The sequence below is a fragment of the Crocodylus siamensis genome, chromosome 11 (assembly GCF_052110815.1).
Source record: "Crocodylus siamensis isolate JL-2025a chromosome 11, ASM5211081v1, whole genome shotgun sequence".
Taxonomy (NCBI): Eukaryota; Metazoa; Chordata; order Crocodylia; family Crocodylidae; genus Crocodylus; species Crocodylus siamensis.
The window spans coordinates 11,321,360-11,344,803 of record NC_143405.1 but is presented as its reverse complement, the minus strand read 5'-3'; the positions used below and the strand labels follow the sequence as shown (position 1 = coordinate 11,344,803).

Here is a 23,444-nt window from a genome sequence, read left to right as displayed (position 1 = left end):
TTTCCTCTCTGTCACAGAACATCATAAGCCTGTCTCCCTATACAGTTCTGCACAGAAACAGATATCATTACAGTTATGCCGTGCAAAAGATCGTAAAAAAAAAAAATCCTAATAAAAAACTGGAAACAGCCGAGATGGCATCTAATTAAGGATTTGGAGGAAGAATGTCTCTGCCTTCCACAACCATTTTCTTAGGTTTAGTTTTATAGACTGATATACAGTTAAATAGACGTATCTGAAAACATTAACAGAACAGCATCTTTAAGGCTGTTCCCATATAAAGTTTGCATCAGATCACTAAAAGTGGTTTTCGATTTGTCAGAGAGCAAAATATCATAGTACATTTTTTACTCCCACATACCACCTATTTAACGAGTAACATTTCACAGGCACTGCTATATCCAAATGTACTTGCAGCTCTGAAATTGAAGCAGCCATTGTGCAAGGAATGGAAGATAGGTCAAGGATGTAATTTTTAGAAGATTGCTCATCTTTTGGCAGAGACATTTTTCCCCAAGGAATTAATCATTTACATGAGGAACTTGGACAGAACAGAGTTGAATAGACATTTGTAATGGCTCCAACTTTGAAGCCCCCTGAATCCTGCCTTTCCTATTTAGATTTATATGCTAGCTTCCTTAAAAAAAAAAATGAAAGAGGGTTTTGAATAGAAAAGAGAGTTAAAAGTAAAATGATGTAAATCAATAAAAGTATGCTTTTTATGACTGCTGTACTGACAGGAGTCATCTGCTCTTTTTCCTAACCTGAATACCCAGAAGAAATTTCAAGGAACAGCATGCATTAAGATACCATGATGGCAGCTTAACCACACCTGATATCCAACCAAAGCTGTAACTCAAATAACTAGATCTTGTTGGTGAAAATACTATGTTTGTAAGGAAACAGACCCCTCTACTGGATTTATGTAATATTGCAGGAGACCAACTGCAACTTTCATCCAAACCTAGTACATTGAGAGGTCCTTGCTTAATAAATAGAATATAAGGCTGAAAAAATAGCATTCGCCACCAGAAGTTGTTTTAACACGGAGCATATCTTAACAGATGCCCTCACGTGGTTAGCCTCTGCTAAAACACAACTCTTCTTGTAAAACTAACCATGATTAAATCTGCTTAATGAAATCTTTTTTTTTCTTTACAAGTATAAGCTCATTCTGTCTTATGTTATTCAACATGGTTCCAAGTAAATCTTATTTAAAAGGCAGTGCCAAAGCTGTTACAAGTCAACCTTCCCTAAGAGAGGAGTTCGGTTCATCCCTTTGGTTGATGCTGCTGCTACAGCTGAAGAACCTGGTCTTTGCTCAAACAGGTGGTGAAAGGACTTGAGTAAAATCCATGTGACAAGACACAGGGGAAGAGGAAAAAAGTGTGCTTTAAGACAGGCATTCAGTACAGCTCATCTTTAACGTAAAAAGAGGAAACCTGATCTTTCACCTTGCTGCCATGCTTGCTGAAGCTGAATGTGCTGATCCTGACATTAAAGAAAGGTGAAAGGTGCCAAACATCAAATAGAGAGCAGCAAAGAAATTAATGAACAGAGCTAGTACTTGAGGCTCGCTCTGTATCGTGACTAGCCAATCCTTTGCTCTTGAGGTTTTACAAGTAGGAACTGAGATTGAAGAGTACAGGGTTTACAGAGAACAAGGTGCACTAGTAATAGCAAGTGGGAGTTTGGTTCCCAATGGTAACCCCTGGCTAACTCATTCTGACATTACATCAGTGGTGGAAAAAAAAAAAAGTTTAAATCTGAGCAATGTCATTTAAGATAACTTACAAAATATATTTAGCCTGACAGGTATAGTATGATTGTTATAAAATATACAATACTAGAGGAGCTAGAGATTCCACCCGTAGCAAGACTGAAGTTGAACTTTTCCATTTCCTATTTTATGCAGGACTCAACCACAGGCCAAATTAAAAATCTTCAGAATGTGTTCCAGTCAGCTAGAACAATTTAAGGACAGGCAAAACACACACCACTTTTGGGCTTTATCCTTTGAACAGTGAATTAATTCATTACAGAGGAAAGGACATGCTAGAAACTGCATCGGCTCTATTAAAACTTTAAAAAGGTAGGGAAAAAATGTGATAACAACATTAATGGTTTTGTCGCATCTGCTCTTCTGGAGTTGAGCTTCATCCAATTCCCTTTCCATTTTCTCTCTTTCTAGATTCAAATCATTTAGCTCTTGATCAGTCCTCTTAATCCTCCGTTGTAGTTTACGATTCTCCGTGTCTTTTGTCAGATTTTCTGAACGCAACTCTGCTAGGAGGGCCTCTTTTTCCATCAAGAGCGCTTGATAATCTTCAGCCCCCTAGAATAAAAAGCAACATTCATAGTATATAGTTATTTCACATGGCTGGAAGCCTATACTCCTACCTACTTTTCTTCCTGAACTCCCTTCAATAGTTTCACCTTTAAACTGAAAAACACAGTGCAATCTCAATTTCCCAAACAACATGGGAAATACATCAAATAGTCTCTTGATTATCTAAAATAATGTGATAAAAGGACTCCAAATGAGATCTAGGATGGGATAACAAGAATTCTGAATAATTAATGTTTAAGAAATAAAGTCCGAGCTGCAGAAAGTACAAAGTGAAAATGAAATTATTTTGGGGGCTTAGGGAAAGAATAATAATGCATAAAGCTTTTCATCTTTACATCGCTGGTTTGACTTTGGTCAAGTGGTTACCAAGTTAAGAGCATGCTGCATATATGAAGACAAAAATATGGTCTCTGTCCGCTTAACATCATGCACACTATTACAGTCAGCTTCCTTACTGATGATCACAGCACTGAACACAGCAAAGGAGTGGGACATGGAGCCTGACCTACTCGCACTACTGGGGGAGGGCACAGGGGCTTCTAAGTCAAGAATGAAAATACTTGGCAGGATAATGAAAGGAGAAAGGCTTGGCCTGGCTCCCACTTTGCTGTGTTGGTTCTCTAGACAGGAGAATTTAGATTTCAATTCAACTTCGGACCTTGTAGAGAATAATGTGCATTTAAAACGGGAAGCGTGAGGGTTGTAGATCTCCAAATAAGACTTTACTTGTATAAAACTGAAATAATGAAACTCTTAACCCACCTATTTACTCAGATGCCAAGATTTAAAATGGATTTAAAAGACATTTTTTATTTAACCCTACTGATGGCGTTTTGTTAGTTTTCTTCAATTTGCATGGCATGTCTTTGATGCATCTATTCATAAAGCAATACTAATTTTAAAGCTGCTGTTCCAGTACACTACAACTGACACATTTCAATCCAAAAGCAATGAAGGAGGTAGTCACAATGATGCGAGCCATTCAGAAAAATCTGATGCACCGACATTAGCGCATCTAACATGTCCCATAGCTTTCCACTCTGCTCATGAAGAAGACCAGACTATCACGACAGAATGTCATCAACTTCTTCCTCTATAAATGTTATTTTAGTTACTCAAGTTGAAAAAAACACTAATAAATCATTATCAAGACAAATCCAAAAACACAAAAGCAAATACATTACTCAAGTTGTGGATTCCAATTCTCATTTTATGAAGCGCCTACTATTTCACAAAATAAGGCCTTTAGAGTGCAGAACTACCCTTCCTCCTCTGCCCACATGGAAGTGTTATTAAATCACTGTTTTCTAACAAATGTTCCGCTGTTTTCTAACAAACATTTCACATTATTACAAAAAAATAAAATAAAACCCAAACAAGTCTCACGCACCCACTCCCAGTCTGCTAATGAAGAAGAGACAGCTGTGTGCTGTCACTATACTTACGGCAATACAACCCCAAATGTTGCATTGTCTCCCCTAGTGGTCTCACATACATGGAGAGAAGCAATAATATAGCCCTGCAAAATCCCTCAAGAGGCATTTCCTGGTGGATGAAAAAGCCAGGAAAGAAAAAGTAATAAGAAAAGCCACTAAAACAACCTCCCCCATCATGGTACAAATTGGTGTCACTATGCACACTAAGTTTCACTCAACATTTCTGAGATCAACAAACCGAGTCTGAAATAGGGGTTTAAATTTTGGAGTTACCACAATAATGTTGGCGATTTATGAAAGTATATTCTTATTTTGCATTTAAGAGGTTCCCTCTCCCTCTGAATTATTTATTCTCAGAGATGCTACTAAGAAAAAAAGACACATGAAGAACACGATAAATAGTAAGAAATCTACTTTCAATAGTCTATCATTTAAGTTGAATTACTTTAGGCAATTTGCTTCACAATGAAGACAATAAAAAATTTTAAATTAGTTTTAATTTCTTCCTCCTTGCTGTTACAGTGAAATGTCTTTCAATATTTCCACGCAAAGGAAGTAATTTAAATCATTTGCATCTTACCTTGAACTTCTGGATTTGAGCTTTGTGAGTCGCTTCTCTTGCGTTAACCAGTGAAACATTTAGATCTTCAATTTCAGAACCAAGTTCTTCATTCTTAAAACAGAACAGAAAAAAGAATTCATGAACCCATGAATAGTCACAAGTAACACTATCAAAAAGCTCTCTCTAAATGGCCATGGTTCAATTATAAATTAAACTGCATTCTCCCTTCACCCTACTGAAAAAAACTACCCAAGAACTTCATAAAGCACTGAAAATGTCCAACTGAACTTGACATGTAAAGCAACAGTATTGTAACTGTACATAAACGACTACAATTTTCCATACACATCTGACCTTCATTTGAAGGTAGTCTCTCCTAATGCAGCTTTTATTAAGCTCATATTCCACTGGCACCACAATGGAAAGTGCATTCTTCATATTTTCTGCCAGCTCAAAAACTGTTCTTTTCTCATCCTCAAGACCAAGGCCATCAATTCAGCCATTTAACCTTTTTCCATAGCCAAACAACTAAATCTCTAGACAGCACACCATTTTAAAGTAGCAAGCCATTACATATAAGATTCCTCAGAAATGCAGATTTGCATTAAAGGACTGATTTTCAAAGCCTTCTGAAGTCAAATGAAAGACCTTAGTGACTTCAATAACATTTGATCAGGCCCTAAATAGCCTGACTTTTTTTTTTTTAAACAAACTAGTCAACATACCTCTTTCTCCTTTGTTTTTAATGCAAGCGTTAGACCTTGAATTGTTTTATCCCTTTTCAAACCATTTTTCTTTTCAACAGCAAGCTCACTCTCTCTCTCCTGCAGTTCTTCTTGAAGAGACTAAATTGGATTACATGGAAGCTGCATTATATTAGGCAAGTTCGTACTAAAATATAATGTAAATGCAGAGTTTCTGTTAAGCACACCATCTTATTAGTCTAGCCACAAAAACAAAATACAAAGCCAACTCTGCTGTCTTCACAGACTTTTGGAACAGAAATACGAAGGGAAGTTGATGTAGCAGAATGGCATGAGTATCAGACATGCCATCTCAATATCTAAGGAGTGCTGCTACTTACTATCCTGCAAACTGCTTGGAAAAAGTCTGAAGCTGCAGTCTGCCTCATAATGCAAAAGGGTTTTCTTTGTTTCAACATGAATCGAGACCACTCTACCTTTGAGTGCTTTACAAAAATGCTTTAAGTTGTAAAAGCTCAAATAAATAGGAACAAAATTTAACATACCTGGATTTTTTTTTCAGAGAAATTTCTCTCATTTCTAAGTTCCATTTTAAGAGCCTACAAGAAGAGAATAGCCGTTACCCAAGGTAAAATTACTCAAAGTATGCAGATTCAATCGTTAAGGATTAAAAAGAAGAAGAACGAAATAGAGGTTCTCTTTTAGAGCTTAAGAGGAGTATTCCTCCCAACCAGCTCTGACTGTAATATTTATAGTTATAGTACCTTCAACATTTTGACAAAAATATATAGCAGACTTCCAGGAAACAATTATAAGTCTGACTTCTACAGAATCATTGTAGAAAGCTTTAAAAAAAAAAAAAAAGCCAGGTTTCTTGATGAGACATGACAACTCTGCTTGACAAGTTAACAAAAATGCATTTTTAAGGAGCGGTTATCTATGACAACAGGATACACTTTTCAAGTAGATTTACTTGAAACTGCTCAAATTTAATTAAGACTCTTCCTTTTCTAGTAATTTTCCCCAGAAAACATAGAAACTTAGAGGCAAGAAAGGATACACATCCACACATCTTTAAAAAGAGAAGGGCAAAAGTTATTTATTGTTCCAACAATACTAGTAATTGTGAAGAGAAATCTGACATCTCAACAAGAGGATCCTTGAGGTGGACAAAGGCAAGGTCATAAAAGAATAAAAAGGTACCAACTTCTGCCTATTTCCCCATAAACTGATTTTAAAAAGATATCCCCCCTTAGGCTTTGTGGGCCTCAAAAACAATACTTCCCATCAACCAAGACAAGTTAATGAAAGCTTTCAATCCTTTCATTTCAGTGTGCCTCTGATCTTTTAATTCGTTATTCACACCAATCCTGAGAAGCGTTCCACTTTCCAGTTTTTGGCAAAGGAGGAGGAAAGGTTGCTTTTCTGAACAACATACCCAAAAATAGTATTTTGCGCACAAAAATGCAGAAACAAGATTTCTCAGGAGCTTTGACAGCTTCCATGATTTATTATCTGCATTTCATCGTCAATCTTCATTTATATTATTTGCAAAGACCCAGGGAAAAGATGGGGGAGGGAGGAGGAAAACAAGCCTTAAGTTCACTTCTGATTTTCAGTCTCCAAGATATCAGTCTTTTTCTTTACAGAGAAGTAAAAATAGACAGGTGCTGGTAAATCATTTTTCACTGCAGAATCTGGATCTACACCTTCCCTTTATTACAGGAGTCCTACTTATGCCTACCTCCATTATCAAAACCTCTCCTCCAGAACGTAATAGTGAAGAGACGCTTTAACTTTCAAAATGATTTTCTATGTTACACAGGGAAAATGATCTACTGAAGAAGAAAAAGTCTTAATAAGGACAGAAGCTTATTCATTTCAGTTTAAAACATTTAAGCAGATGTGTGTTTCTATTATATGATAATTAAACAAAAGCTGTAAATTGTGTGCAAAAAATGTAAAAATACAAAATAAATTAATAAAAACTATGATCTGGACAGCAAGGAGCAATACTGGCTGCCAAACCACAATATGAACAATGAATGGAGCAGGATGAAGTTGAGGAGTCAGGGACAACTCAGAGGAGATCTGTATTACAATAGAGTCACTTGTTTAGTGTTATGCTCAAGACCTTTAAAATCCTAGACCATGTGAGACTTGCGATGTACAACTGTTTGGTTTCCTCACCTCTATCTCACTATCTTTTTCATGCCTCAAAGCAAGAGTAAGTTCTCTGATTTTTTCTGCTGACAAGCTCCCATCAAAAGGTCCACTTTGAGACTTTTCCGCTTCAAGGTGCTGAATTATAGCTTCTTTACTTTTCAAAGACAGATTCAGTTGCTCTATAAGTCTAAAATTACAAGATTTAAATATTAATCGTATATCATCATCATCTAAAAATCAGATCTCAAGCCATTACAGTAGATTTTTTGGAGCACCTCCCAAGGTTCAAACTCCAAACAGCATTTCTCGACCATCAACCTCACTCCTCTCCCCCTGTACAATAACCGAAAAGAGTACCATAATTTATAGCAAACAGCTAAATAACAATCAAGTATTCTCCATTTTGTTTTTTTGGGAACAGCTTTCCCCAAAGCAGCCTGCTGCTTAAGCCTTTTCTTCTTGACATTTTCAAAGCAAACAAAACTGTACTTCAAAGCTTTCTAATACTTAACAACCATCAGCGCGGTTCACTTCCTGCCAATTGCCAACTTAATGCTGAACAAGCCACTCAAACATAACCTGAAAACTTGAGCAAGAGTCCCACTTCTCCTAGTTAAAGCGCAATAACAAAGCTCAGTGACAACCCTTCCTTTACCCAAGCACTCGTCTTGACACCCAAATCACTTCCACGGATAAAAATCACAGCAATCAACTTCTTGGCTTAATGAGGCAGCAGTTCCCAACTCATAGCCAGTTGGCCACCCAAGGCCCATAAAGTCTTTCCTATAAATATGCAAGAATGAAATTCTTTAAATGTCAAAATAATGAAGGAACTAAGACTAGAGGTCCAAGAGATCCACTCCACATATTACATCATAGTACAATGTACAAAGAACTATTGCTCTGTAGCTTAAATCATGGGTCACCAGCAGCGTTTGATCCTGTAAGGCTTTGAAATTTAGTTTACTGCAAGGACAGAACTATTCAGCGCTCTCGTTTTCTAGCCTTAAAAGCACTTACTCTGATCCACCATTGTCTAACCGTGGAATATCGTGGATACTGGATCACATAAATGAAGACATTCCTATCACCATCATCATCTCCCACACAAGCTACTCTCTGCTTGCTATAAAAGCTGCAGTTTAAAGTTTCCAAAGTAAATGTATAACATGACAAAGTATTTGTTTCCAATTCAAGTGACTTGGGACAGCGGCTGTTAAAATCATATAGGCAAAGAGAGGTATGGGCTGAAAGAAAGATGATAACCAAATGATTTATGCCATAGGAGAGTTCAGATCTACAGCTTTCAACACAGTTAATGGAATAGAGCACCTAAACTTGTCACGAGTCCCTTAGCACTCACCGTCCCTTTTGGGCACTACTCCGAACACAGGACATTTGACGTTTCAGACCAATGTAACTTTCCACCTACTACTATTGTGAAGCATCTGCACAGTTTAGCTTACAAAAATCCTTGCATGCCTGCAGAGAACAGGAAAGTGCACTCTTTAAGGATTGGTAGGCCCTCAAGACAGTTCTGAATCTACCAAACGTATGGAGTTGTGCTAACTGAATGCATCTTCCACTAATGCCAAAAGGGAAAAAAAAGGCACAGAGTGCAATTTTCTCTTCCAAAAGTTTACACACAAGTTCCAACTGCTTCTTGAGCACCAACTCACTATGCAGATACTTTTTCACCTACCAACAACTCACATCTAGCGCTCTCCAAAAAAACTAGAGCAAAAGCATTAAAAATCCTGCCAATTTCTCCTAAAATTATTAATTTCAATGGATGCATCAATTGGACTGAATAGCACATGAATACATGAAAGCAGCAAATGAATGCAAGCGTACACACTGCAATCCCCATTCAACAATGGCAAAATAAGCATTATTTGGGCACAAAAATAAATAAGAATAACGACCACCACAGCCAGCTATTTACTTAAAAGCATTTTTATATCACTTGTACATCCACTCTTCCATTTTCAGGTGCATTTAAGCTTCTGTTTTGCTACCAAACATGTAGCTTGTAAAACCAGCTGCTATATTTTATTCAATAACTGATTTAAAAGACACGTAGTAACATTCATGTATCTGAAGGTGTAGAGATCAAGGCTTTAAAAATCTATATTTTGTATCGACTGGTCTTCACACTTTTTTCACCGTGAATAAATTTCCATGGATCAGAAACATTATGCGGAAGCAGCTGACCTGTCTTTTTCATTTCCTGCAACTGTATCCAGATCCTTTAGATTTGAAACCAAAGAGAGTTTTTGCTCAGCAGCCATTCTTAGAACTTTTTCCCGCTCCGTCATCGCAAAGGCTTTTTCCGCTTCTTCTTGGGCAGCTTTAAGATTCTGTAATCAAAAACAGGCACGCATGATGCAAGTGGGAACAGTAAAACTAAATGTTTACAAAGCTTTTCCATGCTAACGTTTCCTCCCCAGCATTGTATGCTGTCAGTCCCTAATTAAGTTTAGCATCTTTCATATAATTTGTATTTAAAATATTTCACTAAGGCTCTCCAAATGCTTTAACAAATATCAGTGGATTAACCTTCAGGAGACACAAAAATCATGCACACTCTTTTGGACAAGCGCACATTATCTGCCTTTCTTAGTAATAAGAAAGGTTGAGCACAGAGAGGTGAAGTGGCTTGTCTAAGAGGCAACAAGTATGTGGAAACAGAACAAAAGTGACCTAACTCCCACATTTAAACAGTGAGCAATGCAGCCTTAGCCTATCAACTTTTACCTTAAAGAAAAAAAAACGTAAAAATCAAAGCCAGAATGGTTAAAGGGATCTTTATTTCAATAAAAGAACAAATAAATATTCATAACTACAGTGCAAAACAGGTGGAACACTTTCCATCATACAACACTTGTGGGAACTAGATGATATCACCATACATTGGCCTGCAATTTCTCTGCAACATAAACCAAAATTCGGGCAAGATGCAAAATTTAAGGCCAAATTCTTCTGACAACCTAGGTTGTCAGGGAGAACATACGTAGTCCAGACTCCACAAATAAAACCCATCTTTTTTAATGTATCAAAAATAGTTAATAGATATGCTGGATTACTTCTCATTTAGTAGACCTTGGTTTACCAGTATGAGTTGGTGACATTGTGAATTTCCAGGTCTATGCTCACACCCTCTCATGACTGGGTTACACAAGGCCATTTGCAGGCACCTACTCCTGGGAATTTGGACCATAACCATAAAGCCCTTTTGGCTAAGATCAAGTGCCTGCTACTCAATGGTGCCCTCCGGTACAGGAACTGCAACAGGAGGTGCCAACACCGGGGCTACAAAGCAGAGACTCTTGCCCACATGCTGTATACCTGCAAGCCCCACGCAAGAGCATGGTAGCTGTGCCACAACGCTGTCCAGGACCAACCGGCCTAGATCACCCTGGCCTCAGCGGGGACCGCATCTGTCAACCGCACCATTCCAAGCTACAAGAGCCAACTGCACATGGACATCATTGTGACCAACCAAGACAGCAAGCATGTCACGATGACAGATGTCACCATCGCCTCGGAAAACTGGCGACAAGCTTTCATTAAGGCCAGCGAACAGAAGCAAGAGATGTACCAGTTACCAGCAGATGTCCTAAGGAGCCGGGTATACGACATGACGGTCACAGTGCTGACTGTTGGGGTGCTCAGAGCATCGGACCCCAGCAACAAGAGTGTCCTGAGCACCTGCTGAATATCCCACTGCTGCACCAAGCTGATGCACCACCTCATGATGTCTGACACCACCTGCTGGTCCAGGGACATCATGAGACAGCACCAGTACACGGACCCCACCAGACTGCCAGCCAGAAGCGATGCAGAGGGGATTGCCTGACTGCTCCCCTGCTGCTACACCTAATGGACTCCAAGGACTTTTGAAATCCCACACTCTTCCCTACCCCACACTGTATCCCACATGTCATTATTTGTAATTGTGTGTGCGCTTTACGAACCATCTCCCTACTCAAATGCGATACTCTTGTGCGGGATCTCCTGCATGTTCTTTGCCATATACACATCACATCCTCTCCCCCTTCTTCCCACCCCTTCATCCCCAGGCTTAGTTGACTGCATGTTTTATATGCAACTTAGTTGTGTTCACACCCCTACACCCATCCTCTACTATGTAACCCCTGGCTCAGGTCTTCTGTATTTCCTTGTGCCTTGAACTTTGTCATCCTAAGCTTTAATATTGTCTAATAAATTATAAAGCACTTATTCCACACACCCTTCCTCTCTCTATACCCTCCCTACTCCTTTCAGTTTTGCACCTTTGTTAATATTGTTCCCCGTGCCCAGAATAACCTCCTTGTTATATGCCAACACAAGCTCTCCTTCCTTCAAACTACTATTTCAAAAATTAATTAATTAATTAATTAAAATAAAATAAAAACACTCTTTTAAAAGTAATTCTGCATCACGGTAATCACCAGGCCGTTTCTTAAGAGTTGCTCTGTATCTTTGTGCATCTGTATTAACTAAAAAAAATCTTCAGGACGGACAACATCATACCTAAGCTGCACAAATACACAGCACTACATAAACACACCTATTAATAACGTATGTCTGGTTCATGAGCATTAAGAAAATCAACCTCAAGGCCAACACTAATCTTTTCAATTTGTAGGAAAACACTGACTAGGTACTCTTCACATTATGGTATTTGCTCATCTGCTCTTTCATGAAGTTCTAGACAAACACAGGTCTAATAGACCCCTTTGGTGTAGAGCAAAGATTCTTTACACTCACCGGTATTAAAATGACTAACACCAGTGAATCCCAAGAGACAACTATCATGATCCTCATGTTAAAATTCCACCAAACAGAAAAGGGCAGAGTGATTTTTCTCCCACTGGAAAACCTCACTCCTTTAGGGGTGCTGCTTGATCTTTCTGGCAAGGAGCATTAGCCTCAGGACTATAGCAATAAATATTAAGAACAATTATCCCTTGTAGGGGTAAGCAAGTGCACCACCAACATACCAGTTGGCACCAAGTACCTTTTCCTATAGAAGAAAGCTCTACATTACCCTTCCTGTACACAAATAGCACCCACCCCCCAAAATCCATCACCCCCTGACAAATCACCCCAAATTAACCTTCCAGCATATTTTCAATACATGCACCTCTGAATCTAGGTACAAACATTCCCAGCAAAAGAAAACTGAAACATCATTTCATTTGCCAGGTGATGCTGCTGCCTCCCTCTTTTCTTAAAAGAAAAATCTTTCAACGTCTCTCCCTTTCCATACTTTCTCGCTCAAACCATGTGTGTGCATGTGCGTGCATGTGTGTCCCCCTGAATAGCAGATTTATCATGGATTAATTGGAAACTATACATGCCCCTGGTTAACATACCAGCAGCACCTCTGGAACCAATATTTGCCATAGGTAATCCCAATCATTGAAAACAAGTTATTCAAGAAAGCTTTACTCGGAGTTCTCTCAAAATAGTTATATACAAGTTAACATCTTCTCATGCTGCTGCAGACAATGCCTAGCATAAGCTGATTCTCTTTACCACTAAAGTAGGTATAGCAGTAAAAGGCAAGTTGGTAGAATACCAAAAAATACTTTTTAATCCAAATCCCTGGGAGCAAGTGCATGCAAATGCCTCTCATAATCCAGTCACTTCACAAAATGAACACTAACTGGGGGCGGGGGGGAAATCACCATATCACCAACTCATACTGGTAAACAAAGATATATAACTCCAGTGTGAGCAGGCTTGGGGATGGGGCAGGCGGCATGGACCATTACAGCATGGCTTCAGTTCCCTAAGTCTAGGAACAAACATTCAAAAAGCCTGAGCCAGAATTGATTCGATCTTTGCAGGTTAGTCTAACCTGCAAAGCTTGAGCCAGTTTGGAGGTGCATAGACATTCCCTTTTCATTCCAGAAAACGCCTGTCTAGGCATGCAGTGGCTCAGGCTAGAAGCCAGGGGGTGCTAAATCAGCACTCCCTTCCCTTCCACAGGGCTGAGCTGAGGCGGGGGAGGTGCGTGGCCAGGCCCCAGCAGGACCTCCGATGTTCCCCACCTTCCAAGCAGCCCAGCAGGTAATGTTTATCACCCCTCAGTGATAAACAGTGTTTATCAACCCATTAAGAAAACAAAACCTCTCTCCACTAGTTCAAACTCTTCTTAAGCAGCTTTTCCAAGGAACAACATTAAGTTGATTAGCTCCAAAAAGCCTGTCTACCTTTGTGGTCTCCCACAGCACAAACCATAGCCAGTATGTGGTCTGCTAGCTAATGCTGAGGTGTATGCATAAGGCAGAGGTAGGGGGAATAATCCCTGCTTAGCAGAGAGAAAGAAGGCAGACAGACGTTCTGTGCTTGCAAGTCTCTGCCAGAGCTCTGTCCAGGGAGCGGGGGCGGGGAGGGCCAGCTCTGCTGTGGAGAAAGCCCCACCCAGCCCAGACAGCATGCTGGGATGCTTGGAGAGTCTGGTTTACCTTAAACCAGCAAGAGGTCTGGCACAGACATTGCATAAACCAGTTTGACCCAAATCAGTTAAGTCTGCTACTACATTCAACCAGGTTTACCTCAAACTGGTTTCAGCCATTTTCAACTGGTTTATGTGCACTAAATGTCTGTTGTTACAGGTTTAAACACTTAAACCAGTTTGTGTGTAATGTCTGTCCCTAGCCTATGAACACACATGACTAGTAAAAGCTCGTAAAGCTTGCATTATTTCAAAGCCTTCTCTCTAAAGTCTAACTTGTTCTGAATGTACTTGAAAACGATTTAAAATACGAATCTGGTAGAAAACTGCCCACCTTCTACATTTATAGCTTTTAATAATATTGACAATGCCTCTCTCCTTCCATTGCATTTATCCTGTTCTCATTCTAACCACCTTTCCAATCCCTGCCACACCTCCCTTAAAGCTGAAACAACAGCTCCACAAGAAACACTTAGGCAGGTCATAATCCTGTATGCCCCAGAAAGAAAAATAAAGGCGCCAGGGTAAAAGCAATAATGAATTCAACCATGCACCAGGACTGGAAACTTGCCTCTTCCAGAAGGTTGATTCTGCTGGTAAGGATTTCTTCCACTTGCTCCACCTTCTTCCGAGCCGCTTCTTTCACACGCTGTACTTCAGTGTCACCTCCCTGAGCCAAGCTCTCAACTGCTTTCCTGAAAGAATAAAGAAGTTAAGACCAAGATGACATTTAAAACAAAGATAGTGAACAGTGCCGTTTCCTAATCTTGAGCCTTTCAGTTACGTAGAATAAACAGTTTAGTAGATAGTCTTCCTATTCTTGCACAAGTGACTTAAATTCACATGTAACAGGATATTGTGGCACATTATTATGGAGTTAAAATATGACTGTGTAAGCAAACAAATATACGTTATCTGTATCCATGTCACTGTATGAATTATACGACTGCAGATAATTATATAACATTATTTGGGTAGAGTCTGTTTGACGTAAAGCAACAGAAGAGCTACACAAGCACCTTGCCACTACTGTTAAGCAAGGGCCCTTTATCATTTTTTGTAACATAGTATTCTATACAATGTGGTATTCCCCTGAAATTTTTCAAACTCCAAAACAGTCTCCAGAAAACTACAATTCACAAAGAAAGCAATGCTACCAAAAAAAAAAAAAAAGGCATAAGCCAGCTGAATGTACATATACATATCCTGAGACTTCCCCAACTGTCTTTTCAACAACTGCCAATGCCTTGTGAGGAAAGAGTTAATTTTTTTTTTAAACATTTATTTTAGAGAGACGTAGCCACTCCTACCCATGATATACTTAACCTATTATTTCCCCCTCAAGCTGCCCTACAGTAATCCAGCAATAGACTTGGACAACTGCCTGGAAAGACCATACTGAAGAGTAATTCAATCCTGGCCCCATCTGAACCTTGGCCTCTCCAAGGCTGCTGGCAAGTGGGCTAATTAGTGATAATTCGGTGCTTTCTAAAGTGAACTGCAGAGAAGCCTAAACTCAAAGAGGGCACGTAGCAGCTTTTAGTCACTAACATGACAACCTAGAATGGTTATAAACCCCATCATTTTCTAACTGCTTCTTTTAAGCCAATGACTAGTGCTCAAAGCAATCTAGTCTGTCTACAGTATGTATCCTCTACAGCTCATACAGAAATGAAGTAGCATGCACAATTAAGAATTAAAAAAAATCAAGCTTATTAACAACTGAGAATTGTTTTTAAGCGAACACATGTGTTTAAATAAAGCAAGGGGCATACTTCATTCTGAATCAACATTCAACTAATGCCCCAGCAGTGTGGTTGGTGATATTTCAGGTGCTGTCTTTTGGAAGCCAAAGAGTGCCCTGACAAAAAACGCACCATTAAGAACCTACATCAACTTTATACAAGGAATGGGATGTTAACCTGGGTCCAGTTTAAGCAATTACATTCTCTCAAGCTGAAAATACCCATGTACTTGCGTTTTTATGTTATTCTTCACTGTCTAGCTTACAAGTAAATGTTACCGCATGCTTTTAAGAATTCATCCCGAAGGGACGAAAAAAGACATTTCTTGACATGCCGCGTGTAAAATACTCTGGGATTATCATATGGAGAAGGCATCAGAGAAACTCATGTTGATGGCAAATTGTTACAGTGATACTCACGAGGCTTTGATGAGCAGTTTTTCCCTCTCCTGCAGTTCATGTTTCAGACTTTGTACCTCAACCTTTAGCTCAATGTTCTAAAAGACAAAGTTCAGTAAGAAGACAGTTAGGCAAGATGCCAACAAAACAAAATTAATCCAGTACATTAACTACTCTTTTCTTCTTTTTACAGCCAATTAACAAATTAAAAAAACAATTAGAGAAGGATGAAAATGGGAATTTCTGACTTGACCTTCAAAAGAGTCCTTATTTTGCAGTTCTCCAACATCTCTAAAGCTTCTGAAAACCATGATGTTCAACCACAAATGTCACATAGTTATCATCTGTATTTTCTCAACCACACTTGCAATTAATTTTGTTACACTTCAAACCACTTCCTGCTTTCAGACTGAACTGGCAGTATTGTCAAAACCATGCAAACAGGAAAAGGTTCACAACTATAAAAAATAGTGGGCGAGATGCTGTCTGGGATTGTTGATCAGCAGCACCATATCAATTTTAAAAGATAACTGCTAAAAGATTGATAAGGGGAATTTCAGGATAGTCATGCCTTAGTCATATGCAGGACAGTCCACTAGGGGCACACTTTTGCTCCAATATAATGAAAACCCCTCCCCAGGTGCTGACATGTTACCTGCTTTGATGACTTCTTGGCCTCTGTATAAGCCTCTCATTTCTATTCTCCCAACTTTGGTGCAAAAGAACAAGACTAACAATTAGGGAGAAATAAAAAAGCTCTCTCTAGATGCTTATAATTAGGACCTACCAAATTCATGGATTTCCGTGAAAACTGTGAATGTGGTAGGTCCCCCGTGAAAAATCCTGGTCCCTGCAAAAAAGCAAGTGTGTGTGTGTGGGGGGGGGGGGGGCGGCAGGGTAGGCAATTCTACACAGAAAAGGGCAGGAAGACCTGGCATCCTCGAGCACACGGAGAGGGTGCATCTGTCAATCTCCAGGGAAGGACAGGACTTCTGGAACAACTCAGCCAGTCGGGGGGGGAGGGGGGACACAACCTGCCACATTGCCACAAAAAACAATGTCCAATGTTGCACCAGGACTGTGAAATTTGGAGGCAGCCTCTGTGAATTAGGTAAGTCCCTATTTATAATGAACCAATGAGCCACAGATGGACTGGCACAACGAATGTTTCAGGCAACAGATTACATAAAAATAAATAAATAAACAAACAAACAAACATTACTGATGAGACAGCATAAGACACCAGACAAGAATTTCAAGAATTAAATAAGCTTTTCCCAGGAACATTAGCAGAAGAAGAAGAAACACACAAATGTACACATGTTGCAGCAGCCAGGGAGCTTTCTAATAGTGTTAAAGGCACCCAAGGCAAAAGCAAAGGGCTTGAGTCCATCTCCCTGATGACAAGGATCAGTTGTTGCATCAGAGGTCTAAATCACAGTAACTTACTCCTTCCATTCTATTCAGGCTATAATTTAAATTGTGTCTGCCAAACATTCATACCCACTTGAAATGCAACAACCACCATCTCTGAATTTCACCCAGAATTGCAAATGTTGATAAAACTCATTCCCAGAGTGCGGAAGAAAGAGCAGCTAGCCTTTAGAAGAAGTAAGAAGGTGTAATCAGTGTATGTCTGGCTTTAAATTTCAATACCACTTTGATCGGTCTGGAAGGTTATATCATGAGCAATGACAACCATCAGCAAGACAACTAAATGAGAAGTATCCACTCACCACGGTAACATGCAATTTAAATTAAGCACTAGGAGGAGGAGGAAGCTCCAATTTATTCTTCTAGTAATTTGCTTTATGTTAGCTAGCACTGAAAAAACTTCAATCAAAATTAGTCTTTCACATCTTATAAAGGTTGTTTTAATCCCTTTCTTACCACATATAATTAGACGGGAATAAAATGAAATGGCTATATTGAAATTTCCAACACTAAAGCATGAATATCAAGCAGATCTAGAACTTGGAGACAGAGGAAACTATGGCAGGACTGTCCAACTGGCAGCCCACAAACAGTTAAGTTGCAGGCCCCAGCTCCTGCCCAGCTGCCACTCCCCCATCACTTGGCTGCAACAGGCTCCTCATCCCTCTTCTGGCTTTTGCTACTTGCCCCTGCAACAGCGCAGCACAGCACAACCAGGGCAACTGAAGATGACCCTGGAGATATGTGGGTATGTGGGGCAGCAGGGAGGGAGGAGGGGAGAGTGGGGGACATCTGTGTGGCATACAGCTCAGGGTTCACCGTGGAGCCCCTACTGGGCATTTGGCCCCCAGCTGCTTAGAAGTTTGACGACCCGGCATTACGGAAAAAAAGTTACACAAGGCCTCTAAACGAATTTAAATCCTTACAATTTTGTAGATGTCTTCAGTGGGACCATCAAATTTCTGCTGCATCCGCTCCTCTAGAAAATATATCCGAAGCTTCAAGTTGAAATTCTCTTTTTTTAGGTCAGTGATTTGCTGCGAAATAAGAGGAAAGATCAGTACACTATGCTACAAGTCAGGAGTGTGAAAATTGATCTTGCATTTGCTCATCACACTATAAAAGGCAAATAAGATAACAAAATTAACAAACTTTATAGTTTTATGACACAACAAAAAAAACATGAGTCCCCACTTAAAAAGGTCATCAGTGAAAGGGAAAGTTCAAGTCAAAATTAAGCACTTAGTCCCCTAAACCATCCTCCATTAGGCAAATTCCAACAACTTTCTAATGCTCCAGACAGCTTACAATCCTCTACTCCTCACTGCACATTGCCCAAAGAGACCACTCCTAATGTTTAAGCTCCTCTCCCTCTCTCTCCTACAGTGAAAACATTTTTCCGCCCACCTCAGAAAAGAGAAAAAAAAATTGGTCTAGCCTGGGACACTTGCTTTATACCTACAGTAGGCATCTAGAAACCTGACTTTCTTCTAATGGATACAGCATGGTGCAAGGCTGATTGTTTTAAGTCCTACCTAGCCAGAAGACACTAACCCTTAAGAAAAGAAAAGCAAGACAGTCACAGCTTTTAAAATTCATCATCATATTAACATAACGCTTTGCAGACAAAAGCATCTGCCCTAAAGAGCTCACAGAACAAGTACTAAAGCATCCTAGGACTAGTGACAAAATGATGCAAGAGTTTTTAAACTTATTTTTTTTTGAAGTAGGTATTCCCTTCTATAAAATGGAGCTTGAACAAAATACATGAAAATGTGTTGTGGCATGAAGGTTTTGTTGGCACAAACTTGGAGTGTGTGCCCGAATCATGGGGGGAAAAGACCCACATCAGTAAAGCGTATCATCTGAATCACACACCCATAAAAATGTTAGCCTGTGGCATCACACATTTTACAATGGCATCACTTGCACCAACCCCCCCCCCAAAAAACCTGTCTTCTTGCATTATTTGTCCTTCAATATGTACATCTTTTAACCCTCCTGATAGGAAAAAGATAATGAAATCAGCAATTATTTTAAAGAGAAAGAATCTCCCTCTAAATTTTTTAAGACAGCAAGCATGAAACATTCATTCAAATAAAACAAGTGTCCCCTGCCAGAGAAATCTAATGTTACCAAGCTACTGATGAAATATTTATAGAGGCTTCTGTAGGAAGACAGTATTATACCGCAGGTGGAAACTATTAACAATACATGTTTTTTTAAACGCTTGGTTGATGAAAACCAAGTAAAAGATTTTTAGACACTCCATGATCCTCAACATGAAACGTCTTCCTCAATCGAATTGCCCTTGTGAAGCAAGTAGCCCCATCCTTACCAACACAAGTGGGGACAAGCTAAGTGACCAGGGAGTTGCAGTTTTAGGCAGCAAGTTTGCACGTGTTGGAACAGGAAACCTACCTCCAGCAGGAGAGGAAACAGATACATCTCATTTATCATATTTTGGAAGCTTTCCCTCCACTACACCACAAGGCAAACTGAACGAGCGTGACGAGTAAGCTACCTAGGATGAGATATTGGGAGCACTCAGCTGGGTGTAAAATGTCCGTGTACAAAGTTCCACATGTTTAACTAAATCACCATACCTACCCTGAAGAACAAAAACTTTGTATAATCCAGGATGTGGTCTAAGACCCAAAGATGCAGAATGACAACTCATTCGTGAATTTATCTGCAGCCATCCTGGCAGTCTCACGTGAAAAGGATGCTGCAGTATTAAGCCCCAAGGGCCAAATACTGCTCATCTTATCCAAGTGATTTAAACAGAGACAATCCTGCCTTGAACAGGGAATTGGATAAGATGAGGTCCCTTCCAGCCATGTTTTCTATTATCCTATGAAAAGCTTGACTTCTGTGGACCTATCTGCATCAATACTGCAAGCAGGAAATACCACTTGCGTGCTCAAACTGTCACCAAACCAATATAAGTAGTGGCAATTTGTTTACAGGCAACCCCCACTTAACACTTGATTTTTCAGGAACGAATTAAGATGCTAAGCGGCATAGCGTTAAATGAAACCTGCTGCCAGATATCCGATGCCCGTGAGCATTACAATGAAACTTGAGGAGTGCTAAGTGGAATCGGGTATCAACGTAAAACGGGCGTTATAGACAAATAGCACTAAGTGAAACAACGTTAAGTGGGGGGTGCCTGTTTTCTTGCTGTCCAGCCTGATAAAAATACAAAGTTGTGTTACAGAAATATTTCTAATTCTGAATTCTTTAAATCTGTATCACAGTTCCATGTTAGGACAAGGATTTTTTGTGATATCTTTTATTGGACCAACTGTATTGTTGGCAGAGCAAGTAGACAAGTTTTCAGGCATCAAGTGCCCTTCCTCCGGCTCTCAAAAGTACTCAGATAGCATTGGCCTCACTATATTCCTAAGTCAACAACAACATTCCCAGTACAAGTCAAGGAGCTTTATGGTACAATTTGCAAAATGCAGGAAGCATCTATAACTAAATACTACACCAAAGACTTACAAAAAAACCAAAATGACATCCAGCTTCTCAGAGCAATTAAGTATGGCTTTGTAAACTATGAACTAATTAACACCGACTCAGGAATTTAACTTTACATCTCTCTACATCTATACTTAAAATTCTCAGTTTTAACTTTTATCCATGTTCAGACTTCAACATTTGGAAAAAAAAATGAAAAAGAGAAAGGGGGGGGAAAAAAAGTCTCTCTCAATACTGAGTGCACAATTCGAATATAATCTATGCAGGAAGACTGTACCACAGTTTCACTGCAGAAAACAGCTCTTGTCTAGATAAGTTTAATAGTAGTTTCATTTTTGCATAAAGCAACTTATGCAAAATGACATCTGTCAGCACAGGCTGTGGTTTCACTGCACAGCTTTTGCCAGCAGAGGCCATTTTACAAGAAAGCAAAACAGCAGTTAAATGGGTCAAACAGTATTCCTTATGCAATGTTGCTGGACACTCTGATTTTTTTGTGTTTTTTTTTTCTTCCATACACCCTTTAACTGAATTTTCATCTGTGTATCCACATTTCCAGGTACATCTGCAAAATCAGGCTTGGTTTAAAAAAAAAAAAAAAAAAAATCGTCGGCAAAGAAAGCAGGACACAAAAGCACCAACACTTCTACTTCTGTACACATTCAAACATCAGACTCCAGCACCTGAATCTCCTTGGGTGCTGCACACACTCTAGGCCTGCACAGAGCAGATCTTTGTGAGCACATCTCCCCATGCATAATCCGGTGTTGGCAGCTGCCTCTGCACTTCCTTTCCTCCCTTCAGAGTTAGTGTAGTTTCAAGACAAACACTCTTGCACTAACTTTTTGGTTGGGGGCAGGGGGGAGGGAATGACGGGGGTGGGGGCGGGTTACAGAGCACCTCTTCTAAGAGAGCAGTAACAGAAGAAGTCCTCCATAGCCATGTCTGAACTAGGCTTAAAACTGTGATGCACTCCAATCTAAACAAAGCCTGTAGCTGTTGGGAAGCCAGGGAGGTAGGACCAGAGAAAGAGCATCTGGGAGCCAAGCTGTAGGCCCAGACAAAGATGGCACTAACCTCTAAAACAGTGGTTACCAACCAGTGGATCTCGATCCACCAGTAGGTCTCGGAGCCTCTTGGAGTCCTTCTGAGGCTGGGGCAGGGGGCTAAGTGCCCGCGTGCACGCACGCACATGCCCCAGCCCAGCAGGTCAGTTCATGGGGGAGGGAAGGGGCAGGGGCCAGATCAAGGTCCCCGTGCAGAGGGGCAGTACTGCAGAGACAGAAGCAGGGGTAAGTTGAGCAGGGTCCCAGCCAGGTGGGACTTACCTGCTGGGGAGGTGCACCCCCAAATAATTTCTTCTCACTCTACCTTGATCAGCCCCCCCTTCCTTCCCCACAGACTTACCTGCTGGGCAGGGCGGTGGGGTAGCAGCAATACACAGTAGATCTTGGAGTTGCTTTTAAATGACAACAGTGATCTCCTACCTTAAAAGGTTGGAAACCACTGCTGTAAAAGAACCTGGGATCTATAATGATCTCGAGAATGGGGGCCATGGACCAGAAGGAGGAGGAAAGACTGCATCTCTCATGCCTTTCCTGAACGGAGAATACACTCATTCCTTTTTTCCACTCTTGGAACAAATCTGGGAGGCACTCAGCAAATTTTCCTCCTTCCCTACACCTTTCTTCCACATAAGCAAGCAATCTGATTTTTTTAAGAATTACTGAACCACACCAATCTTCACAAAGCAGATATTCCTCACTAAGGCTAACAAGCATCATATAAGACTTCTTAGTTCTTTAGTGTACTAAAAAGTAATGTTTTAAAGCAGTTTTTCTACCCAATGCAATATCTCAGGCCTCAGAGAGCAAAAGATACACACAGATAGTATAAAGTACCATTTGCTAAAGTTCTGAGAAACATTTCATCTTTGGATTCAGATCAAGCATGAGACCTTTCTGCTCTGAAATAAGGTTGAGCAGCTGAAATAAGGTTTTAGGACAGAGTGCTCCATTCAATCAAAACAATGCTACAAAACCAAACAGCAGCAAAGGAACTATAGTAAAAAAATAGGACAATTTAAATGGTAAAAGATATAACATCGTAAGCCACAACCTCCCTCCATAGAAAAGCCACCTTCAGTAGATATTAAACATGAGAAAACTTTAATCACTTCTTCCTTTAGAAGTTCTTCAAACAATGCTGAGCACTTCAGTTAGGCATTTAAAACTTAAGCGCACAGCGAGTGGGAAATTAGCTATCATTTCTGGCACCAAAGGGATAAGATACTTAATTGGCTTAAAACCATTCAGACAATAGAATCGTTAGATTTCCTGAATACAGGTAAGTAACTTCTCTGATTATAAGTTACCGATATTTGGGCAAAAGGGAAAAAAAAGTGAGTGAAGATGAAACCATTTTCCAGCAAGCTCCAAGACCATGCACTCTAGGCTAACTCTAGCACTAAGATTCTGTTTATGAGCTGTGATGCAATCAGGGTCGTCCTTAGGGTATGGCAAATTAGGGTGACCGCCCTGGGCCCCACACTTTGGGGGACCCTGCAGAGCAAGGCAGAGTGGCCATGGCCCCTCCCACGGGGCCCACCTAGTGCTGGCGGCTCTGCCCCATGCTGCGGAAGAAGTACAGAGACCACCTCCCCCTCCACCACCCAGGCACAGGGGAGATCCCTTC

At 40.1% G+C, this 23,444-nt stretch overlaps 1 protein-coding gene across 8 annotated transcripts in view; it reads right to left on the bottom strand.

Moving 5' to 3' along the window:
• CDK5RAP2 (CDK5 regulatory subunit associated protein 2) overlaps positions 1-23,444 on the bottom strand; it is a 106,421-nt gene that overhangs the window by 78,641 nt on the left and 4,336 nt on the right. For all 8 annotated transcript variants that reach the window (XR_016438524.1, XM_090022386.1, XM_090022380.1 and 5 more), the window contains 9 exons: positions 18,191-18,301; positions 15,852-15,928; positions 14,259-14,382; positions 9,433-9,578; positions 7,243-7,405; positions 5,598-5,651; positions 5,074-5,193; positions 4,367-4,459; positions 2,117-2,335 (listed from right to left, as the gene is read on the bottom strand). Coding sequence is in view for 7 of the 8 variants with exons in the window: in XM_090022386.1 (XP_089878512.1) it covers positions 2,117-2,335; positions 4,367-4,459; positions 5,074-5,193; positions 5,598-5,651; positions 7,243-7,405; positions 9,433-9,578; positions 14,259-14,382; positions 15,852-15,928; positions 18,191-18,301 (1,107 nt within the window). In the remaining variant the exon portion in view is untranslated. The remainder of the gene's footprint in view (positions 1-2,116; positions 2,336-4,366; positions 4,460-5,073; positions 5,194-5,597; positions 5,652-7,242; positions 7,406-9,432; positions 9,579-14,258; positions 14,383-15,851; positions 15,929-18,190; positions 18,302-23,444) is intronic.